General features: G+C 34.8%; 1 protein-coding gene across 1 annotated transcript in view; it reads right to left on the bottom strand.

Moving 5' to 3' along the window:
• Positions 1-19,631, bottom strand: part of LOC142222202 (uncharacterized) — a 57,527-nt gene that overhangs the window by 3,324 nt on the left and 34,572 nt on the right. Inside the window, exons 2-13 of the mRNA XM_075292217.1 lie at positions 18,126-18,734; positions 13,401-13,564; positions 13,065-13,325; positions 10,560-10,759; positions 10,190-10,458; positions 9,962-10,127; positions 9,709-9,891; positions 4,437-4,787; positions 4,180-4,369; positions 3,890-4,116; positions 3,509-3,830; positions 3,183-3,444 (exon numbers count right to left, since the gene is read on the bottom strand). Of these exons, the coding sequence (XP_075148332.1) occupies positions 3,183-3,444; positions 3,509-3,830; positions 3,890-4,116; positions 4,180-4,369; positions 4,437-4,787; positions 9,709-9,891; positions 9,962-10,127; positions 10,190-10,458; positions 10,560-10,759; positions 13,065-13,325; positions 13,401-13,564; positions 18,126-18,689 (3,159 nt within the window). The 5' untranslated portion in view covers positions 18,690-18,734. The remainder of the gene's footprint in view (positions 1-3,182; positions 3,445-3,508; positions 3,831-3,889; positions 4,117-4,179; positions 4,370-4,436; positions 4,788-9,708; positions 9,892-9,961; positions 10,128-10,189; positions 10,459-10,559; positions 10,760-13,064; positions 13,326-13,400; positions 13,565-18,125; positions 18,735-19,631) is intronic.

Here is a 19,631-nt window from a genome sequence, read left to right as displayed (position 1 = left end):
GATTAAGCAACTATAATAGCCATCAGTCGCATCATCTCCGAGCTCTAGAAACGTTTACATGGAATTTCGATGCAGTCGTTGAAGCAGATGGACATACCGGAAGCAGAGTATCTGACCAGACTTCTCGATTTATCTTCGAAACTTCTCTTTATCCTCGATGTGTAGGAAATGTGTAAGGTGATACCACTCTTAAAGACCATAAAGACTCGAATGAAGGTGAAGCATATGGACCGATCTTCGTTCTCTTCTCAGTAACTAAGGCTCATTAGACCTCCTCAACCTTCGTGGGAAAGTTTCCAGCTGCTAATCAAGATGGATTTCATAAACTGCACAATACAACTTCAGTCATGCCCCACAGAACGGTCCTTGTAGCTCTTGACAAATCTAAGACATTTGATACGTTCAACCATGATCCTATTCGAGGATATATAAAACACATAACCCTTGTATGTGTTATGTGTGCGCGAAGAAATATTTAGACCAAGTGAATAAAGTACAGACCTATCAGAACGCTGCCCTCAGAACGGTATCGCCGCAGCACTTTCCCTTTATGTGGAAACCCAGATACTTCCAGGGCGAAACATTCAAAGCCTTGCCTCCAGCGTTTTATCACAATAAAACTGACCATCTATTACATAGGCAGCCACCTCCAAGGGTAGTCAGGTTCGTTACAAAAAAGCCTCTAGGTTAGGTTAGGTATAGTGGCAGCCCGATATTTCAGGCTCAGTGGTGAAAAAAGCCTCTAGATCAGGCAGCATACCATACAGGCCCAAACAGGATTCATGAGGACACTACAGCGGTGAAGCGTTGAGCAACTATCTTAATCCTGCTTTGGGAGTCCGTCTATCATACAATTGCAGCCGCCTCAACGCCTTCTTATCGTGTTTTTTTTTCTTGTCGATTGAGTCTTCTAAAGTCAAATATCCCCAGTACTTATGGAAACTACCAACAGCATATGTTACTCCTTTATGGATCCAAAATCAATGCACCCACTTTTCAACGACAGGCACAAGCTAATATATCGCCGTCTGTGCAAAGATTACCAGCCCTGAGAGTCACATCAGCGTACCGCAGAATAACGGGAGAAACCAATAACAAAATGATCCCAGCAGACCTTCAGGCAACTCAACGGAGAAAGAATTTTCTAGTCAGCCAACATCCACCAAGTCAATAGAAAAATGAGAAACGATAGAAGGGTAGGTTGACACACTGGATTATAAATAATATTCAAATACGGCGGGATAGAAAACACGGCGAAGTAAACAACCCAGATTATATCTGCCATGATTACTTTCAGAAGTATCTGTACCCCATGGGGAAAAGCACATCAGGCATTTGAATCTACGAAGTAGAAATCGCTGACGAAAGTAAATATATCTTGAAATGTAACGGATGGAGAACGGCGGATAGGGCTCGAAAATGAAATTGTCGACAAGATGATCCTAAGAAATAGAAACTTGGTGGATCCAAGATGATTTGTTGAACATGTTCTTCGCAAGAAAAAGTCGACATGGACGCCTCGACATGACAAATAATAACTGAAGTCTCGATACAGACTTACAGGATATGGCCTCGAATCTCGCAGATGTCCATCTTGAAGTAATGCGAAAGTGCTTTCAAAGTGGAAATCATACTCATAGGAAAATGGAAAGAGGTTTTAGCCAGTGTCATCGATTGGGATGCAGTCCGGAATACGTCTAGTGAACGAACGTCATGCGCATAAAGCATTTTCCCGTTCTCATCCCGAAAAATATCCAATATACCTCCGGGATATTTTAGGTTAGGTTAGGTGGCAGCCTGATGTATCAGGCTCACTTAGACTATTCAGTCCATTGCGATACCACATTGGTGAACTTCTCGGGATATTTTCCAAACCACCAATGCCAACTGAGGTTAGGTATTCTGGCAGCCCATTATTTTGGATTGTGATACCACAAGTGGCGAACTTCTCTGTTATCAATGAGTGCTGTCCGTTTCTATGTTTAGCTCAATGACAAGGGACCTCCTTTTTTGCCGATATACCAAAAATATCACCAGCATTACTGACAGGGAATAATCCAACGCTGAAAAACTGTTTGGTCGAAATTGGGATTGAACCCATGACCCTTTGTGTGCAAGGCGGGCATGCGAACCATTTCACCAAAGTGTCTCCCTGAGGAGGATATTGGCTTTGTAGGTTAGGTTAGGTTATGTGGCAGCCCGATGTATCAGGCTCACTTAGACTATTCAGTCCATTGTGATACCACACTGGTGAACTTCTCTCTTATCACTGAGTGCTGCCCGATTCCATGTTAAGCTCAATGACAAGGGACCTCCTTTTTATAGCCGAGTCCGAACGGCGTTCCACATTCCAATGAAACCACTTAGAGAAGCTTTGAAACCCTCAGAAATGTCACCAGCATTACTGAGGTGGGATAATCCACCGCTGAAAAACTTTTTGGTGTTCGGTCGTAGCAGGAATCGAACCCACGACCTTGTGTATGCAAGGCGGGCATGCTAACCATTGCACCACGGTGGCTCCCAAATTGGCTTTGTAGGATTGGCCTCTAGAATATTTTTCCTCGGTCAGTCATTCGGTGAGCTCTCTTTATGATATCATCATTGTACGAGGGAGCTAGAGAAAGAGAGAGAGAGCTCTTCTCTTCGATAGGAGTTGGAAGCGGTCGCAATAGATCTTCCCTTCTAGTAAGGATGTTGTCTTTAAATCAATACTAATTCTAAGATATATAACGGACAGAAGGGATAAACGTAAGAAATCTTTCGCCCACGGGTAAAAATCTTCCCGCTTTAGCAACATTTCATCTCCAATTTTCTCAGACATACAATAAGTTGGCACATCCTTTGCTTTTCCTACAATTCCGCGGGGGTTCTTGAATTAAGACCGGCAGATTTAAATGGATTAAGTCTTCCCTGGAATTCGACAACTGTTGTTCTAGAAAAGACTGTGTTAAACAATATCTCCAATGCCTGGTCACACGACGTTGTCCAGTGGCTCTTCGATATTTCAATGTATTAATGCCCTTATCGCGTTAAACTACATTGGACGGATAGCACAGTACAATGATAGAACCTATTATCTCATGTTTGTAAAGCGAACAGCTTAACCATTGTACCATGATGTCTTCAAATTCTTATAAAGAATTCCCAAACCCAACATAAAGTGTCAACGCAGCTGTACTCACCAAACTTCTCAAACGGCTTAATTCATTCTGAACATCGGATATGGCATTCAAAACATTCGGTTTCATTAAATTCGCTGAATAATACGAATAACTGCTACGTATTAAGGCCAAAGTACTTTCACAGAAACGCAAAGCTGTATTTTCGCCAATATCGGGAGATTTCCTCTTCAATAATTTCAAAAGTTCTTCGGAATTTTTCAAAACATTTAAGAGTGGAGCCAAATTTGTATGGGATTCAAAACTTTGTATTCTCCTTGTATTGCTGGAAACGATCGAAAGAGTAATCATTAAAATAAATCTAAGTTCGATGAAATCTTAAAACTTACCAAAAATCTTTACAAGCTTTCTCCTCATATTTATAAACTGGTGTTTGTTTCTTTACCAAGGCATTGGACATTACTAGGGGCGAGGCAGTTTCCACTATGTGATCTTCAACTTCGACCATAACCGCTTCGGGTTCATCACATCTCTTATAATCACTATCCATGGCCAAAGCATCTGTGCTGCTGACGACACCTTCCATTTCCTTCAGATCATTGACATCATTCAATGAGAGACTGGAAGCTTGTTGTGAAATCACTGGCAAGGCAATGCTTGGGGATATACTATCCAAGGACAGAGATCGGCTAAGGGTGGGAGAATTTTCATCTAAAGAAACAGAAGGTCATCGCAAAGATCCTCTAGAAAGAAATTTTTGGCCCACTTACGATTATGGGTCTCTTTGGATATACGTTTCACATCTATGGGGCAATAGCCAGGATGTAAAAGAGCAAATGTTGATGATTCAGGTCCTATGCCACGGGCTTTTTCCCATTCATAAAGTTTACGTGTAAACTTGCGGGAAATACCCTCAAACTTCATGACACCCGCTGATGTTTTCACTTCGATTTCTTTGGCTGGATGATCACTGACTATGGCTTTCAATTTGGCCAATCTAATGAAGATGAAAATAAAGTTCATAGTTCTTCAAAATAAAACATCTAGCCACAACTGTTACCTTTCCGATTTCTCTTTGTCATGATGTTTATGCTTATCCAAACGTTTATCTTTATCACTACTGCCTCCGCCACCACCTCCACGATCATCATCCGATTCACCTTTTCTACCGGAACCACCATGCTTGTGACGTTTCAAAGAATCTGTACAATTGGTAGCTGAACCTCCCTTTTTAATTTTATTCCATTCCTCTGCATTAGACGATAAAAAAAGAAAGTCCCGAAACCAACTACTATGAAAACATTATTATCGGCTTACCCAATTTCTTTTGAAATTCCTCTGGTAAATCCTTTTGATCTGGCAATGGTTTCAATCCTTGACCTTCTAATTTCAATTGCCCTGTCTTCCACAAATTCCAATCGATTTTCGCATCTTTAGGTACATTCGAACATGAGACATTTGTATCCTTTGGTGAGAGTGGTGATACCGGTGCTCCATGTATTCCCCCTATAGATGCTTGTTTCTTCACACGCCATTTCTGTAGTTTTTTCTTAAAATCTGGTGTAAGATTTTCCTCTAAAAGTTTGGCTGAAAAATTACTAGCCATACCGGCAGAATGACTGGGTGACAAAGGCTCTGGAGGTTTCGGTGCCGAAACTAATGCTAAAGCTGAATGACATCAAAAGAAGGATACATGTAAGATATGTGAGAGATTAGTGACAATAATATAAGAGATAATGGATTTAGAATAGGTCCACGAAATCACGGATCAGGCAGTGATAGATTTGCTATGTGCCAGCGGAAGCTATACTCCGGCGCTGAAGCCGGACAAAGGTTCATACCTGGTGCTAATGCGCTTTACAGACTATCAGTTATTCCGGACGACAGTGCTCGTGTCGAACATATCCCATATATTGTGCACATTATAGGTTAAGTCCGAAGGCATAATCGATACTGCTGCATGTTTATGGGATCGATAACACATTTACCGATTATTTAGTCATCGCCGACAAGTCGTATCGATCCTACACACTGTTCTTTACAAACACCGACATTCCGTCCGGAATAACTAATAGTCTGTAAAGCGCATAAGACAGTGTAAACATGGACATTTTCGATTATTTTCCATTCCGCAAAAAATCTATCCTATCACAAAATTCTGATACGGCTAGTCATGCCACTCTCCTCGAAGACAGAACCAACAACTCTATGTATCGATCGCGTCAAAACTCCAACAAGGTTAGGATAGGTTAGGTGGCAGCCCGTTGTTTCAGGCTCATTTAGACTATTCAGTCCATTGTGATACCACATTGGTGAACTTCTCTCTTATCACTGAGTGGTGCCCGATTCCATGTTAAGTTCAATGACAAGGAACCTCCTTTTTATAGCCGAGTCCGAACGGCGTTCCACATTGCAGTGAAACCACTTAGAGAAGCTTTGAAACCTTCAGAAATGTCACCAGCATTACTGAGGTGGGATAATCCACCGCTGAAAAACTTTTTTTTTGTGCTCGGTCGAGGCAGGAATCGAACCCACGACCTTGTGTATGCAAGGCGGGCATGCCCTGGCGTCACATCGAAAGCCTCTTGTTTATATCCGCTTACGCGTGGATAAGGTAGTACCAATCATCATCTTGTATATAGAGGAAAGCCAGAGAACCTCTAGACCAGGCAGTATATTACCAAAGTTCGAAAATCATAATTTATTTAGGAAATAAATAACTGCTCTTGACAAATGTTTGGGGGCACGGTAGCCAACCAGAGAAGCTTTAATATAAAATCAAGCGATTGAAGCCGCCACAACGCCATAATATCGAAACAAATATATTTCTCGGGTGTCGGCAAGCATGTTATGTTTGGCGAAAAATTAATATACAATATCAGGTCGGAAAGTGGAACCTCGCCGTTGCCTTAGATTTGAATAAACAATTTAATCTCGACTTATTGGAAAATTCCAGAAAGTGTGACACGCAACAGATATTCCGTACTCTGAAAGAGATATTTGGAAGAAAATGGAGATCTTTCCGAATCTTAAAGTTACTTCTCTTCATCGTTTCAAAATTTATGGGATACCTAGGAGGAAATCTGTCCTTCTAGATGCGGGTACGATGTGGAAAGTTACCAGCGGCGTCGGGAAACGATTGGAATATTTCATTAATCGCTTTCTCCGTTGAATTCTACGTATTTTTTTTAGTCACGCGTAATAACGAACGCATAACTCCTATACCAAGCAAACTAGATGGATGTTGGTTTTGAAATCCGAAAGCGAAAATGGATTTGTTGTTGTTGTAACAGTTTATTGTGATTTCATCTATTGTTTTGTTATGAGCTTTGGTACTTCAGCTTGTATCCATATCAAGGAAATCTGCGACTAAGATGGGATGTGTCCAGATTGATCTGGTGGTGACCCGGGTAGGTTTAGCTGGTTAAGCGAAAAGGTGACGCCTGCCATGTGGCTATTGTTTGCAGATGGGACACGCGTCAGCTATGTACTAATAGGTAGGATGTACTTGCCTAATCTTAGTTAGGCCAAACCAACCCGTGGGAGGTCTTTTTCCTCCGGCGCTATGTGCAGTGGTGGGACTCCGAGAAAAGGATTGACCCTGCGGCTTCTCACCGCTTCGGCTACTATCCTCATGTATTCTATTCAGACCTGCCTGGTGCTGCCGATCTAGAGGCTCTCTTTTGTAGAGCTGGATCTCTCGCTCTAGACGATGTAGATCAGCCCTTATATTACTGGGAGGTGGTTGTTTATCCATAAGATGGTGGTTCAGATGAATACTGCGATAACTACCCAGGAAGTACTGCTTTGACAACATAAAGGTGATCCAGGGGAGTGCTGCGGAGACATTGTTTTTTTTTAAGGGTAGCGTCTGGATGTTATTCCATTGCGCATCACTGGTCTGAGGTGTCCACACTGGCGTTGCATAGTTTATCACTGGACGGCCAATTGCCTTATAAGTAGTTAACAAGGTATCTTGCCCGCACCCCATGTGCTGGCTTGTTTCTACGACGGAGCAAATTGCAGTGGCAGGCGAGTTGAAAAGACTGTCGAATGTGATTCCGAGAATCTATTGTAATTTATGGTCGGAATCGTTTCGCTATCGACACTGGTTTCTTGTCCGCACTCCAAGTGCTGCCGGCAAGCGACATGAGGACCTACGGCGAAGCTTATCACAAATTGCAGTGGCATTGGCAGACGACTTGAAAAGGCTGGCGAATACGATCCCCAGAATCTATTTTAATAGGCAATAGTTTCTTGCTCGCACCCCAAGTTCTGCCGGCAAGCGACTTCAGGACCTTGTTTCTAGGGCGGAGCTTATAACAATTTGCAGTGGCATTGGTAGACGACTTGAATAGACTGTCGAATGTGCTCGAGTATATATTGTTATTTATTTATGGTCGAAATCGTTTCGCCATCGACACCGATATTCAACTCCCTGTGTACTTCTTCCGTCCATGTAGTGAAACGTGTGACTGATGATATTGCGGTTTTACAGTTTTTAATGTAGTTTCATCCATTTTGTTCTATGCTTGTGTAGTTCAACCAGTAGCCAGATCAAGGAACTCTGAGACAAGGATGGGGTGTGTCCAGAGTGATCTTGTGGTGAGACGGGTAGGCTTAGCTGGGCAAGCGAAAAGATGACGAGTGTCATGTGGCCCTTGAGTACAGATGGGACACACTTCCGCTACGCTGCAAACAATCACTGATAAGTAGGAGTTGAGGCGGCTGCACTTGCCTGATCTTAGTTGGGCCACACCTACCCTGGTCTACCGTGGGAGGTCTCTCTCCTCCGGTGCTATGGGCAGTGGTCGGACTACGAGAACAGGATTAATTCTCACCGCTTCAGCTACAGTATCCTCATGAATCCTGTTCAGACCTGTCTGGTATGCTGCCTGATCTAGATGCTCTCTTTTATAACGCTGGATCTCGCGCTCTAGAAGGTGAAGATCAACCCTTACATTCCTGGATGGAGGTTGTCTATCCACAATATGGTGATTTGGATGACAACGATAGCAACGATAGAGGTACTGCTTTGACAACACGTAATTGTGTAGACGCACTGGGATGGTCTTGGTCCCCGCATAAGGGTGATGCAGAGGTGTACTGCGGAGACATTCTGTTGCAGTTCTAAAGACAGCGTTCTGACAGGTCTGTATGTTATTCCACTGCGTGTCGCTCGTTTGAGGTGTCCACACTGGCGCTGCATAGTTTACCACTGACCGGCCAATTGCAACAAGGTTTCTTTGTCCGGCAAGCGACTTGGGCACCTTGTTTCTACCGCGGAGTTTATCACAAATTGCAGTGGCATGGGCGGACAATTAAAAAGGCTGCCGAATGTGACCCCGAGAATCTTGGTGTAATTTGTGATCGGAATTATTTCGCCGTCGACTCTGACATTCAACTGTCTGCGTACTTCCGCCGACCATGCAGTGAATAGTGTGGCTGAGGATTTGGTGGGAGATATTCTCAAATTTCTTGCAGTGAAATAACTGATAAGATCAGCGAAGTAGACGCTCGATTGAACATCTCATCATCGCATATGTCATCAACAATGGGCCCGGATGCAATGATTGTACAATCGTCGCAGTGAAGTGGTCATATTCTTCGCCGTGATGACATTAATATTGCAAAACAAGCGCTGCGTTCCGTTCAGTCCAGAAGGAAGATGGTGTCGCGGTTTTGTGTTGCCGACATTTCTATCATGAGAAAAATTACATGTAGGTTATGACCCAAACGAAAAAGAAAGGTCACCGTGCCCCAAAATTATTTAATTTTATTTTTTAACCCGCAGACACTCCCGGTTTAGCTGAAATTTGAACAATAGACATTTACGAGAATGTACTACACGATACTTTTCTATTATGAGGAGGCTACGAGGATGGTATAAGTACTCATCCTCGTACGATGAAAACTGCTGATATTTCACTCTCCTCCACTTATATAAACATCTCGACGTTAATCGGTGTTCTATTGATCGCCCCTTTCTCGTTCCTTTTCCGAATACTCCACAACATTCTTAAAAGTCAAAGTGTGGACCAAGTGCCACACAGGTCTAGCAGAGAAAACTGCGACAATAAACTTTGAATTGTGGATTTCCTCTGAAATAATTTAGATCATTCCCTCAGAAACAGTTTAGCTGAGGAGATAAACATCGCCACTCTCCTCGTCACTCTCCTCCACTTATATAAACATCTCGACGTGAATGGGTGTTCTATTGATCGCCCCTTTCTCGTTCCTTTTCCGAATACTCCACAACATTCTTAAAAGTCAAAGTGTGGACCAAGTGCCACACAGGTCTAGCGGAGAAATTTGCGACAATAAACTTTGAATTATGGATTTCCTCTGAAATAATTTAGATCATTCCCTCAGAAACAATTTAACTGAGGAGATAAACATCCCCAAAATGCTACACCACGACCACAGAACATCAAAATTGGTACTAAAACAAGCGGTACCTAAACTACCCAAGGAGAACCTTTGCCCAAAGGAACTCATTTGCGATGGTGTTTTTCACGTGATTTCAAACCGAATAAACCAACCAACACACAAATGCGATAAAAAATATTTTTATTTCAATAGTTCATACCTCTTTTGGATTTTAATTTTTCCCATTCCTTGCGCTTCGATTCGAATTCTTGATCTAATTTGGCTCTCAGAATTTGATAGCGACGATTGATTTCTTCTTGCTGTATTTCGAAACTATGCCTTGATGTCAAATGATTTGGGGAATTGGGCTCAGAGAAATCCCCACTGGATAATTCTTCACTCTCTGTTAAGAAAGCAAAACGTTCCTGATTAAAAGATGAATCAATAAAAGGTGACTTGAAGAAGATACTCACCAAATTCTGCAAAGAAATCGGAATGCCGTGAGGGACTAGAAGGAACAGATGAGTTAACCGGAGAACTAACTTTTTTCAGAGCTCTATTCAAGGATTGAGTTCCTTCTTGGGGGCTAGCCTTTAGCAAATGCGTTGACATATAATAGTTATCCGAGTCATTTAGATCCTAAAGTAAAATAATTCAGAAAATTACAAAATTTTTGTAACGGAAAACTTTCGCCCCTTTACCTGTCTAAGATTTAGATCTAAGGGCCTTGGGGGATTTTTACGTTTCGTCTGGGTCTTGATAACAGCCTCAACATCCTCGGGTACCACCTCAAAATCCGATACCAATTTGCTACGCCTTATTGATTTATTGGATGATGATTTCGGCGGCATAGTATATTTGATGTCATCCACAATTAGAGTATCGGCCGATTTTGATTCTTGCACCATGGGTTGGGACATCGACCTTTCCGTCTGGGTTTCCAATGTTTCACTTTTCGATGAGTCGCGTCCTAAGAAATTGAAATATATAAAATTCCCATTAAAATCTGCAACAATCGATTAACAAATGCGCTTAAGTGTTGAAGTATTGGAATTTAAACAAAATAAATACTCATGCTACTGAGACCACGACTGCCACCATCTCCTGCACCACAACCACCACCACCACTAGTGTTATCAATATCGTCTATTGAACTGGCCGAACTGATGGTACCGGGAGTGCCAGTTTCACTAAGCAAATGACCGGACGATGAACTTAAGATGCTATCGGCGGAACTGTTGCCGCACGGTGCGGAGGGTACTCGTAAATATCTGCAATGAAATCAATGCGAACAATCAATAAATAGAGGACCACACCACGCATAAAAGAAATGCATGTCTGGCGAATAAACAAAGAATAATTTTATTATTTTTTTGTAATCTGCATCACCTCAAAATTGTTCGATGCCTCATTAAAATTTAAAATTGTTTAAACATACTTTAGTGATGCAAATATGATCCCATTTGAATATGAGGTGAATGGAACCTACAATCATGTTATGGTAAACATTTTCATTTTGGAAAATTTTTCTATAAAACAAAAATGTCGACGAAAGTTTATATAAAAACATAATTTTGACAAAATTTTTTCTTTGTTATTTCTATAGAAAATTTTAACAAAATTTTCTGTAGAAATAAAATTTTGCCACAATTTTCTATAGAAATAAAATGTTAACAAAATTTTCTATAGACATAAAATTTTGTCACAATTTTCTATACAAATAACATTTTGGCAAAATTTTCAATAGAAATAAAATTTGGACAACATTTTCTATAGAAATAAATTTTTGACAACATTTTCTATAGAAACAAAGTTTTGACAAAATTTTCTATAGAAATAAAATTTTGACACAATTTTCTATAGAAATAAAATTTTGACAAAATTTTCTATAGAAATAAAATTTTGACAAAATTTTCAATGGAAATAACAATTTGACAAAATTTTCAATATAAACAAAGTTTTGACCAAATTTTCTATGGAAATAAAATTTGGCAAAATTTTCTGTAGATATATAATTTTGACACAATTTTCTGTAAAAATAAAATTTTGACGAAATTTTCTATAGAAATAAAATATTGAAAAAAAAAATTGTTAGAAATAAAATTTTGAAAAAATAAATTTTAGAAATACAATTTTCACAAAATTTTCTACAGATATAAAATTTTGACAAAATTCTCTATAGAAATAAAATTTTGACAAAATGTTCTATAGAAACAAAACTTTGCCAAAATTTTCGATAGAAATAAAGTTTTGACAAAAAAATTTCTGTAGAAATAAAATTTTGTCAAAAATCTTCTATAAAAATAAAATTTTGACAAAATTTTCCATAGAAATAAAATTTTGACAAAATTTTCTATAGAAACAAAATTTTGACAAAATTTTCTATAGGAATAAAATTTTGACAAAATTTTCCATATAAATAAAATTTTGACAAAATTTTCTGTAGAAGTAAAATTTTGACAAAATTTGCTATAGGAATAAAATTTTGACAAAATTTGCTATAGAAATAAAATTTTGAAAAAAACTTGTATAAAAATAAAATTTTTACAAACTTTTGACAAAATTTTCTATAGAAATAATATTTTGAAAAAAATTGTTAGAAATAAAATTTTGAAAAAATAAATTTTAGAAATACAATTTTCACAACATTCTCTATAGAAATAAAATTTTGACAAAATTCTCTATAGAAATAAAATTTTGACAAAATTCTCTATAGAAATAAAATTTTTACAAAATTTTCTATAGAAATAAAATTTTGACAAAATTTTCTATAGAAATAAAATTTTGACAAAATGTTCTATAGAAACAAAATTTTGCCAACATTTTCTATAGAAATAAAATTTTGACAAAATTTTTTATAGAAATACAATTTTGACAAAATTTTCTATAGAAATAAAATTTTGACAAAATTTTCTATAGAAATACAATTTTGACAAAATTTTCTATAGAAATACAATTTTGACAAAATTTTCTATAGAAATAAAATTTTGACAAAATTTTCTATAGAAATAATATTTTGACAAAATTTTCTATAGAAGCAAAATTTTGAAAAAAATTTCTATAGACATACAATTTTGACGAAATTTTCTATAGAAATAAAGTTTTGACAAAATTTTCTATAGAAATAAAATTCTGACAAAATGTTCTATAGAAACAAAATTTTGACAACATTTTTTATAGAAATAAAATTTTGACAAAATTTTCTATAGAAATAAAATTTTAGCAACATAATTTTCTATAGAAATAAAATTTTGACAAAATTCTCTACAGAAACAAAATTTAGACCAAATTTTCTATAGAAATAAATTTTTTACCAAATTTTCTATAGAAATAAACTTTTCACCAAATTTTCTATAGAAATAAAATTTGGACATAATTTTCTATAGAAATAAAATGTTGACCAAATTTTTTATAGAAATAAAGTTTGGACCTAATTGTCTATAGAGATAAAATTTTTACAATATTATCCATAGAAACATAATGTTGAGACATTCTCTATAGAAATAATTTTTTTTGAAAACTTTTCTACTTTACTTAGCATATCGGAAACAGAATTTTCTCACACAACTTACTTACCTGGCCACTTCGGTGTTATTCGGTTGCAGACCTATGATATTACCATCTTTGTGTTGTTCATACATAATTGGGACATTGGCCTTTTCCCATTTGAAGGCAGCTTTTACTTTAGTCCATTTCGATACTTTCGATTTGCTATCACAATATGTGCTCTGACGTCGCAATAGCTGTGGAATACCACCATGACTTTTCGACGATTCACGATCAGCTCTTAAACTGGGCATATCTTCAATTATGAAAGATTTACTACGTTCACGCTGCCTGATATAAAGAAACAAAAAATTAAAGCTTCAGTATCAAATCGAAATACGAGATTCGGAAAAAGAAATATCTTACAATTTGGCATCATTCAATTTGTAGCGAGCCAAACGTTCGGGACTGAGTATGGTTTCGAGTAAAGCAATTGATTGTTCCATATCCTGATGGTCAATTTCATTGTCGGTTAATGGAGTACTGGTCAATTCTTGACTTTTATCTGATCCTTTGGCAGCTTCAGCTGTCTTTTGAAGAAAGAAAATATAGTTAATTTTATAAAGGAAAATTGTACGAGGATGGTTAGATAAGTACCAAGCCTACAAAAAAAGAGCAAATATTTTCAAAAAGTGATGACATAATTCCCAATATAGTCTTCGAGTAACTCGGTACTCGTGACGTAGTAATACTCAAAATTGTCTAACCCATTTGGAGAATAGGGTTTCTCGAGGCCTAAATAAAGGCCTCTGCAGTGGCAATGACATACAAATTTCAGTGGCGGACAATTGTTAATTAAACAACGAATTGAGTTTAGAGAATGAAGCCGCCGAATTTACCCGCCACCGATTATGTCGGCTCATCTCGACTAAATTTTTAGCCCCAATATGGGATGTGAGTTGTCATTATGTAAGACCGACTTTTTTCAATGCCAAATATGGCCTTTTTCCTTCAATTCTTAATCAGGGAGGCCTAGTCTTCCTCTTCGCATCGTGCTTGCGGGGACCGTCCACTACAGAGAATGTCACAATCGGGTCGCGTCGCAAACTCGTTTGGTCAGTCGAAGCCACTGTCGATCATGTCGACCTATCTCCACTGAAATGTTATCCAGCATTTAATTGTATATAAGTTTGGTTGTACAATTTATCTTAGATCGGTTCGGATACGGTGAAAATGTTTTTTTTTAGTCTATATGTTAATTGCAGCCCGCCGAATAGAAAAATTTGTATCGACTTTGCCAAACATGGACCTTTTCCTCCAATTCTTAATCAGAGAGGTGTAGTCTTCCCCTTCGCATCGCGCTCGCCTGGGAGCCGTCCAATACAGACAATGAAGAACGGTTCGCGCCGCTGACTCGTTTTTGCCAGTCGAATCCATTGTCGATCATGTCGACCTATCTCGGCTGAAATGTAGACGCCAATTAAATGGTTGTACAATTTATCTTAGATCGGTTCGGATACGATCAATTTAATTTTATAGTCGATAATTGCCGCCCGCCGAATAGAAAAAATTGTATCGGCTTAGTCGTCAAGTTGCCGCCACCAGCGGAAAAATTTTAATGTTCGACGCTGCCGATAAAAATGCGTCGGCTTCATTCTCTGGTCTACTGTTTAGGACCAGTCGACCGATGTTTTGTCGACTATCGTGGAACAATAAGAAACAACAACAGAAACCCCTCTATTTTAGCTTACATGGCGTCACAACTCTGGAAAGGTTTTAGAGTTGAACTTCGTCCGCCGACTTAGCTAAAATTTTATATAGAAATAAAATTTTTACAGAATTTTCTATAGAAATAAAATTTTTACAGAATTTTCTATAGAAATAAAATTTTTACAGAATTTTCTATAGTAATAAAATTGTGAAAAAAATTTCTATAGAAATAAAATGTTGACGAAATTTTCTAAAGGAATAAAATTTAGACAAAATTTTCTATAGAAATAAATTTTTTACAGAATTTTCTATGCAAATAAAATTTTGACAAAAATGTCCATATAAATAAAAATTTGGCAAAATTTTCTATAGAAATAAAATTTTGACAAAATTTTCTATAGAAATAAAATTTTGACAAAATATTCCATAGAAATAAAATTTTGACAAAATTTTGACGAAATTTTCTAAAGGCATAAAATTATGACAAAATTTTCTATAGAAATAAAATTTTAACGAAATTTTGGAAACTACAACGAAATTGGAAATAAAATATTGAAAAAAAATTTCTATAGAAATAAAATTTTGACAAATTTGTCTATAGAAATAAAATTTTGACAAAATGTTCTATATAAATAAAATTTTGACAAAATTTTCTACATAAATAAAATTTTGACGAAATTTTCTATAGAAATAAAATTTTTACCGAATTTTCTAGTTGCGCTCGTTTTAGAGTTGAACTTCGTCCGCCGGCTTTGTTAGTTTTCTATAGAAATAAAATTTTGACAAAATTTCCTATAGAAATAAAATTTTGACAAAATTTTCTATAGAAATAAAATTTTGACAAAATTTTCTATAGAAATAAAATTTTGACAAAATTTTCCATAGAAATAAAATTTTGACGAAATTTTCTTTCGAAATAAAATTTTTACAGAATTTTCTAGTAGCGCCCGTTTTAGAGTTGAACGTCGTCCGCCGGCTTTGCTAGTTTTCTATAGAAATAAAATTTTGACAAAATTTTATATAGAAATAAATTTTTCACAAAATTTTGACAAAATTTTCCATAGAAATACAATTTTGACAAAATGTTCTATAGAAATAAAATTTTGACAAAATGTTCTATAGAAATAAAATTTTGACAAAATTTTCTATAGAAATAAAATTTTGACAAAATTTTCTATAGAAATAAAATTTTGACAAAATGTTCCATTGAAATAAAATTTTGACAAATTTTCTATAGAAATACAATTTTGACAAAATTTTCTATAGAAATAAAATTTTGACAAAATGACCTATTGAAATAAAATTTTGACAAATGTTCCATAGAAATAAAATTTTGACGAAATTTTCTATAGAAAAAAAATGTTGACAAAATTTTCTATAGAAATAAAATTTTGACAAAATTTTCCATAGAAATAAAATTTTGATAAAATTTTCTATAGAAATAAAATTTTGACAAAATTTTCTATAGAAATAAAATGTTGACAAAATTTTCTATAGAAATAAAATTTTGACAAAATTCTCTATACAAATAAAATTTTGACAAAAAGTTCTATAAAAATAAAATTTTGACAAAATTTTCTATATAAATAAAATTTTGACGAAATTTTCTATAGAAATACAATTTTTACAGAATTTTCTAGTTGCGCTCGTTTTAGAGTTGAACTTTGTCCGCCGGCTTTGCTAGTTTTCTATAGAAATAAAATTTTGACAAAATTTTATATAGAAAAAAAATGTTGACAAAATTTTATATAGATATAAAATTTTGACAAAATTTTCCATAGAAATACAATTTTGACAAAATTTCCTATAGAAATAAAATTTTGACAAAATTTTCTATAGAAATAAAATTTTAACAAAATTTTCTATAGAAATAAAATGTTGACAAAATTTTCCATAGAAATAAAATTTTGACGAAATTTTCTTTAGAAATAATTTTTTTACAGAATTTTCTAGTTGCGCTCGTTTTAGAGTTGAACTTCGTCCACCGGCTTTGCTAGTTTTCTATAGAAACAAAATTTTGACAAAATTTTATATAGAAATATATTTTTCACAAAATTTTGACAAAATTTCCTATAGAAATAGAATTTTGACAAAATGTTATATTGAAATAAAATTTTGACAAATGTTCTATAGAAATAAAATTTTGACAAAATTTTCTATAGAAATAAAATTTTTACAAAATTTTCTATAGAAATAAAATTTTGACAAAATTTTCCATAGAAATACAATTTTGACAAAATTTTCTAAAGAAATGCAATTTTGACAAAATGTTCCATTGAAATAAAATTTTGACAAATGTTCTATAGAAATAAAATTTTGACGAAATTTTCTAAAGGAATAAAATTATGACAAAATTTTCTATAGAAATAAAATTATGACAAAATTTTCTATAGAAATAAAATTTTGACAAAATTTTCCATAGAAATAAAATTTTGATAAAATTTTCTATAGAAATAAAATTTTGGCAAAATTTTCCATAGAAATAAAATTTTGATAAAATTTTCTATAGAAATAAAATTTTGACAAAATTTTCTATAGAAATAAAATTTTGACAAAATTTTCTATACAAATAAAATGTTTACAAAATTTTCAATACAAATAAAATTTTGACAAAATTTTCTATACAAATAAAATTTTGATAAAATTTTCTATAGAAATAAAATTTTGACAAAATTTTCTATAGAAATACATTTTGCCAAAATTTTCTATAGAAATAAAATGTTGACAAAATGTACTTATCGCACCAATATTGACAAAATGTTCTATAGAAATAAAATTTTGACAAAATTTTTTATAGAAATAAAATTATGAAAAAATTTTCTATAGAAATAAAATTTTGACAAAATTTTATATAGAAATAAAATTTTGACAAAATTTTATATAGAAATAAAATTTTGACAAAATTTTTTATAGAAATAAAATATTGACAAAATTTTTTATAGAAATAAAATTTTGACGAAATTTTTTATAGAAATAAAATTTTGACGAAATTTTCTAAAGGAATAAAATTATGACAAAATTTTCTATAGTAATAAAATTTTGACAAAATTTGCTATAGTAATAAAATTTTGACGAAATTTTCTATAGAAAAAAATGTTGACAAAATTTTCTATACAAAAAAAATTTTGACAAATTTTTCCATAGAAATAAAATTTTGACAAAATTTTCCATAGAAATAAAATTTTGACAAAATGTTCTATAAAAATAAAATTTTGACAAAATTTTCTATAGAAATACATTTTGGCAAGATTTTCTATAGAAATAAAATTTTGACAAAATTTTCTATAGAAATAAAATGTTGACAAAATGTACTTATCGCTCCACCCTCGTAAAAATGTTATATATATATAAAAAACACGATTACGATAACAATAATCTAGTAGTAAAAATCGATTTTCGAATGAATGTACGAGGTGTGCATATCTATGGTACATAACTTACTTTTCTTTCCAACAGCTTTACGTAACGTAAACATTCTTTGCGTTCACGCATTTCTCTTTCTTTGGCAATGTATTGCTCCCACATGTTGTACAAACTATTCAATTGCTCGATGGCTCCATAGGCGGCTAATGCTGCTGTCACCGCTCCATTTAGACGATATTGTAATGGTTCCATAAATTCTGAACACTCTTTGCGCAATTTCTCACAGTAACTACATTTGCTATGTTTATCATCATGTCCAGAATTTGATGATTCCTCTCCTGGTGTACGATGTAAATTTCGGCAGTCATTGATAATCTTTTTATTTAAAATCTGTTGGAATTCTTCCTGACGTTCGGCATATCGTAAAAGGCCATGTAATTCGACGGGTAAATCTTTTTCAGTTGGAGGATATATGAAAAAATTTTCGCTTTGAGTGCCACACCGGGGATCAGGCGGTGGTGTTGGCAGAGAATCGCGCGGAATGATTGTTGAGGTACGTCTTGAAGATGGACGTGATGTGGGTGTGGTTGCTGTCGAAGTTGGAGTACTTAGTTGAGATTTGTCAATTTGTAGTTTTTCCATTGTGATGTGTGAGTTGTGTTGCCGCTGATCGTCAAAACATTAGAACTGAAAATGGACAAAAATAATTCAATTTTTTTAAATAGACATAGATGTTTGAAATTCTAAAAAAAATATATAATTGATCTAAAAATTCGATGTGTATAATACGGGAATGTTAAATGAGTAAATTTACCAAAGTAATTACCAAAAATAAATATCCTAAATTTTACGATTTTTACACTACATCGTAGGAATATTTTTCTTTTATACTAGACCCCAAAAAATCCAATACACCAGGAACGAAAACTTTGGTTAATTTTACAAAGTTTCAACTAAACTGTATTACAAATTTGTGGTAAAATGTACAAATTTTAAATAATTCTCAGTTATACTGTGGGAATTTGGCAAATCGTAATACTTCACTCGTAATAAACGTTGATTTTTTGAGGATATAAAAACAATTTCAAATAATTTCATCTTCCCTCTTATCTTTCCTGGGCCACTTATCTTTAGTGGGCCACACTTATCTTTAGTGGGCCACTTTCTTAAAAATACTACTTTACTATGAAACTTCAAAATGTGTTTTATTATAGACTTAAACCTTAAATGCACAAGACCACCGATTCCTCCGAAGGACATGAAATCTTTAGCTTCACGAGAATATTTTTTTTCAGTGTAGAAGAAATTATTTGATTTTAAAAATTCTTTTAAATTTCGCCTGGACAGAGAATCGAACGTAGGACCATATAGTCTGTAAGCCAACACACTATCCACTGGGCTTCGCAGCTGGTACCGTCAAGCAGTTACATTTATGGAGCATAGTTTTGGGCGCCTACATGACTTTGTAAAGAAACTTTATTTTAGAGAAACATACCTTTGATGGGCAACTTTCTTAAAAATACAACTTTTTACTATGAAACTTCAAAATGGGCCTTATTATAGACTTAAACCTTAAATGCACAA

The sequence above is a fragment of the Haematobia irritans genome, chromosome 1 (assembly GCF_050003625.1).
Source record: "Haematobia irritans isolate KBUSLIRL chromosome 1, ASM5000362v1, whole genome shotgun sequence".
NCBI lineage: Eukaryota > Metazoa > Arthropoda > Insecta > Diptera > Muscidae > Haematobia > Haematobia irritans.
Note: the sequence above shows the minus strand (reverse complement) of the source record. Positions and strands in the feature narration are given on the sequence as shown.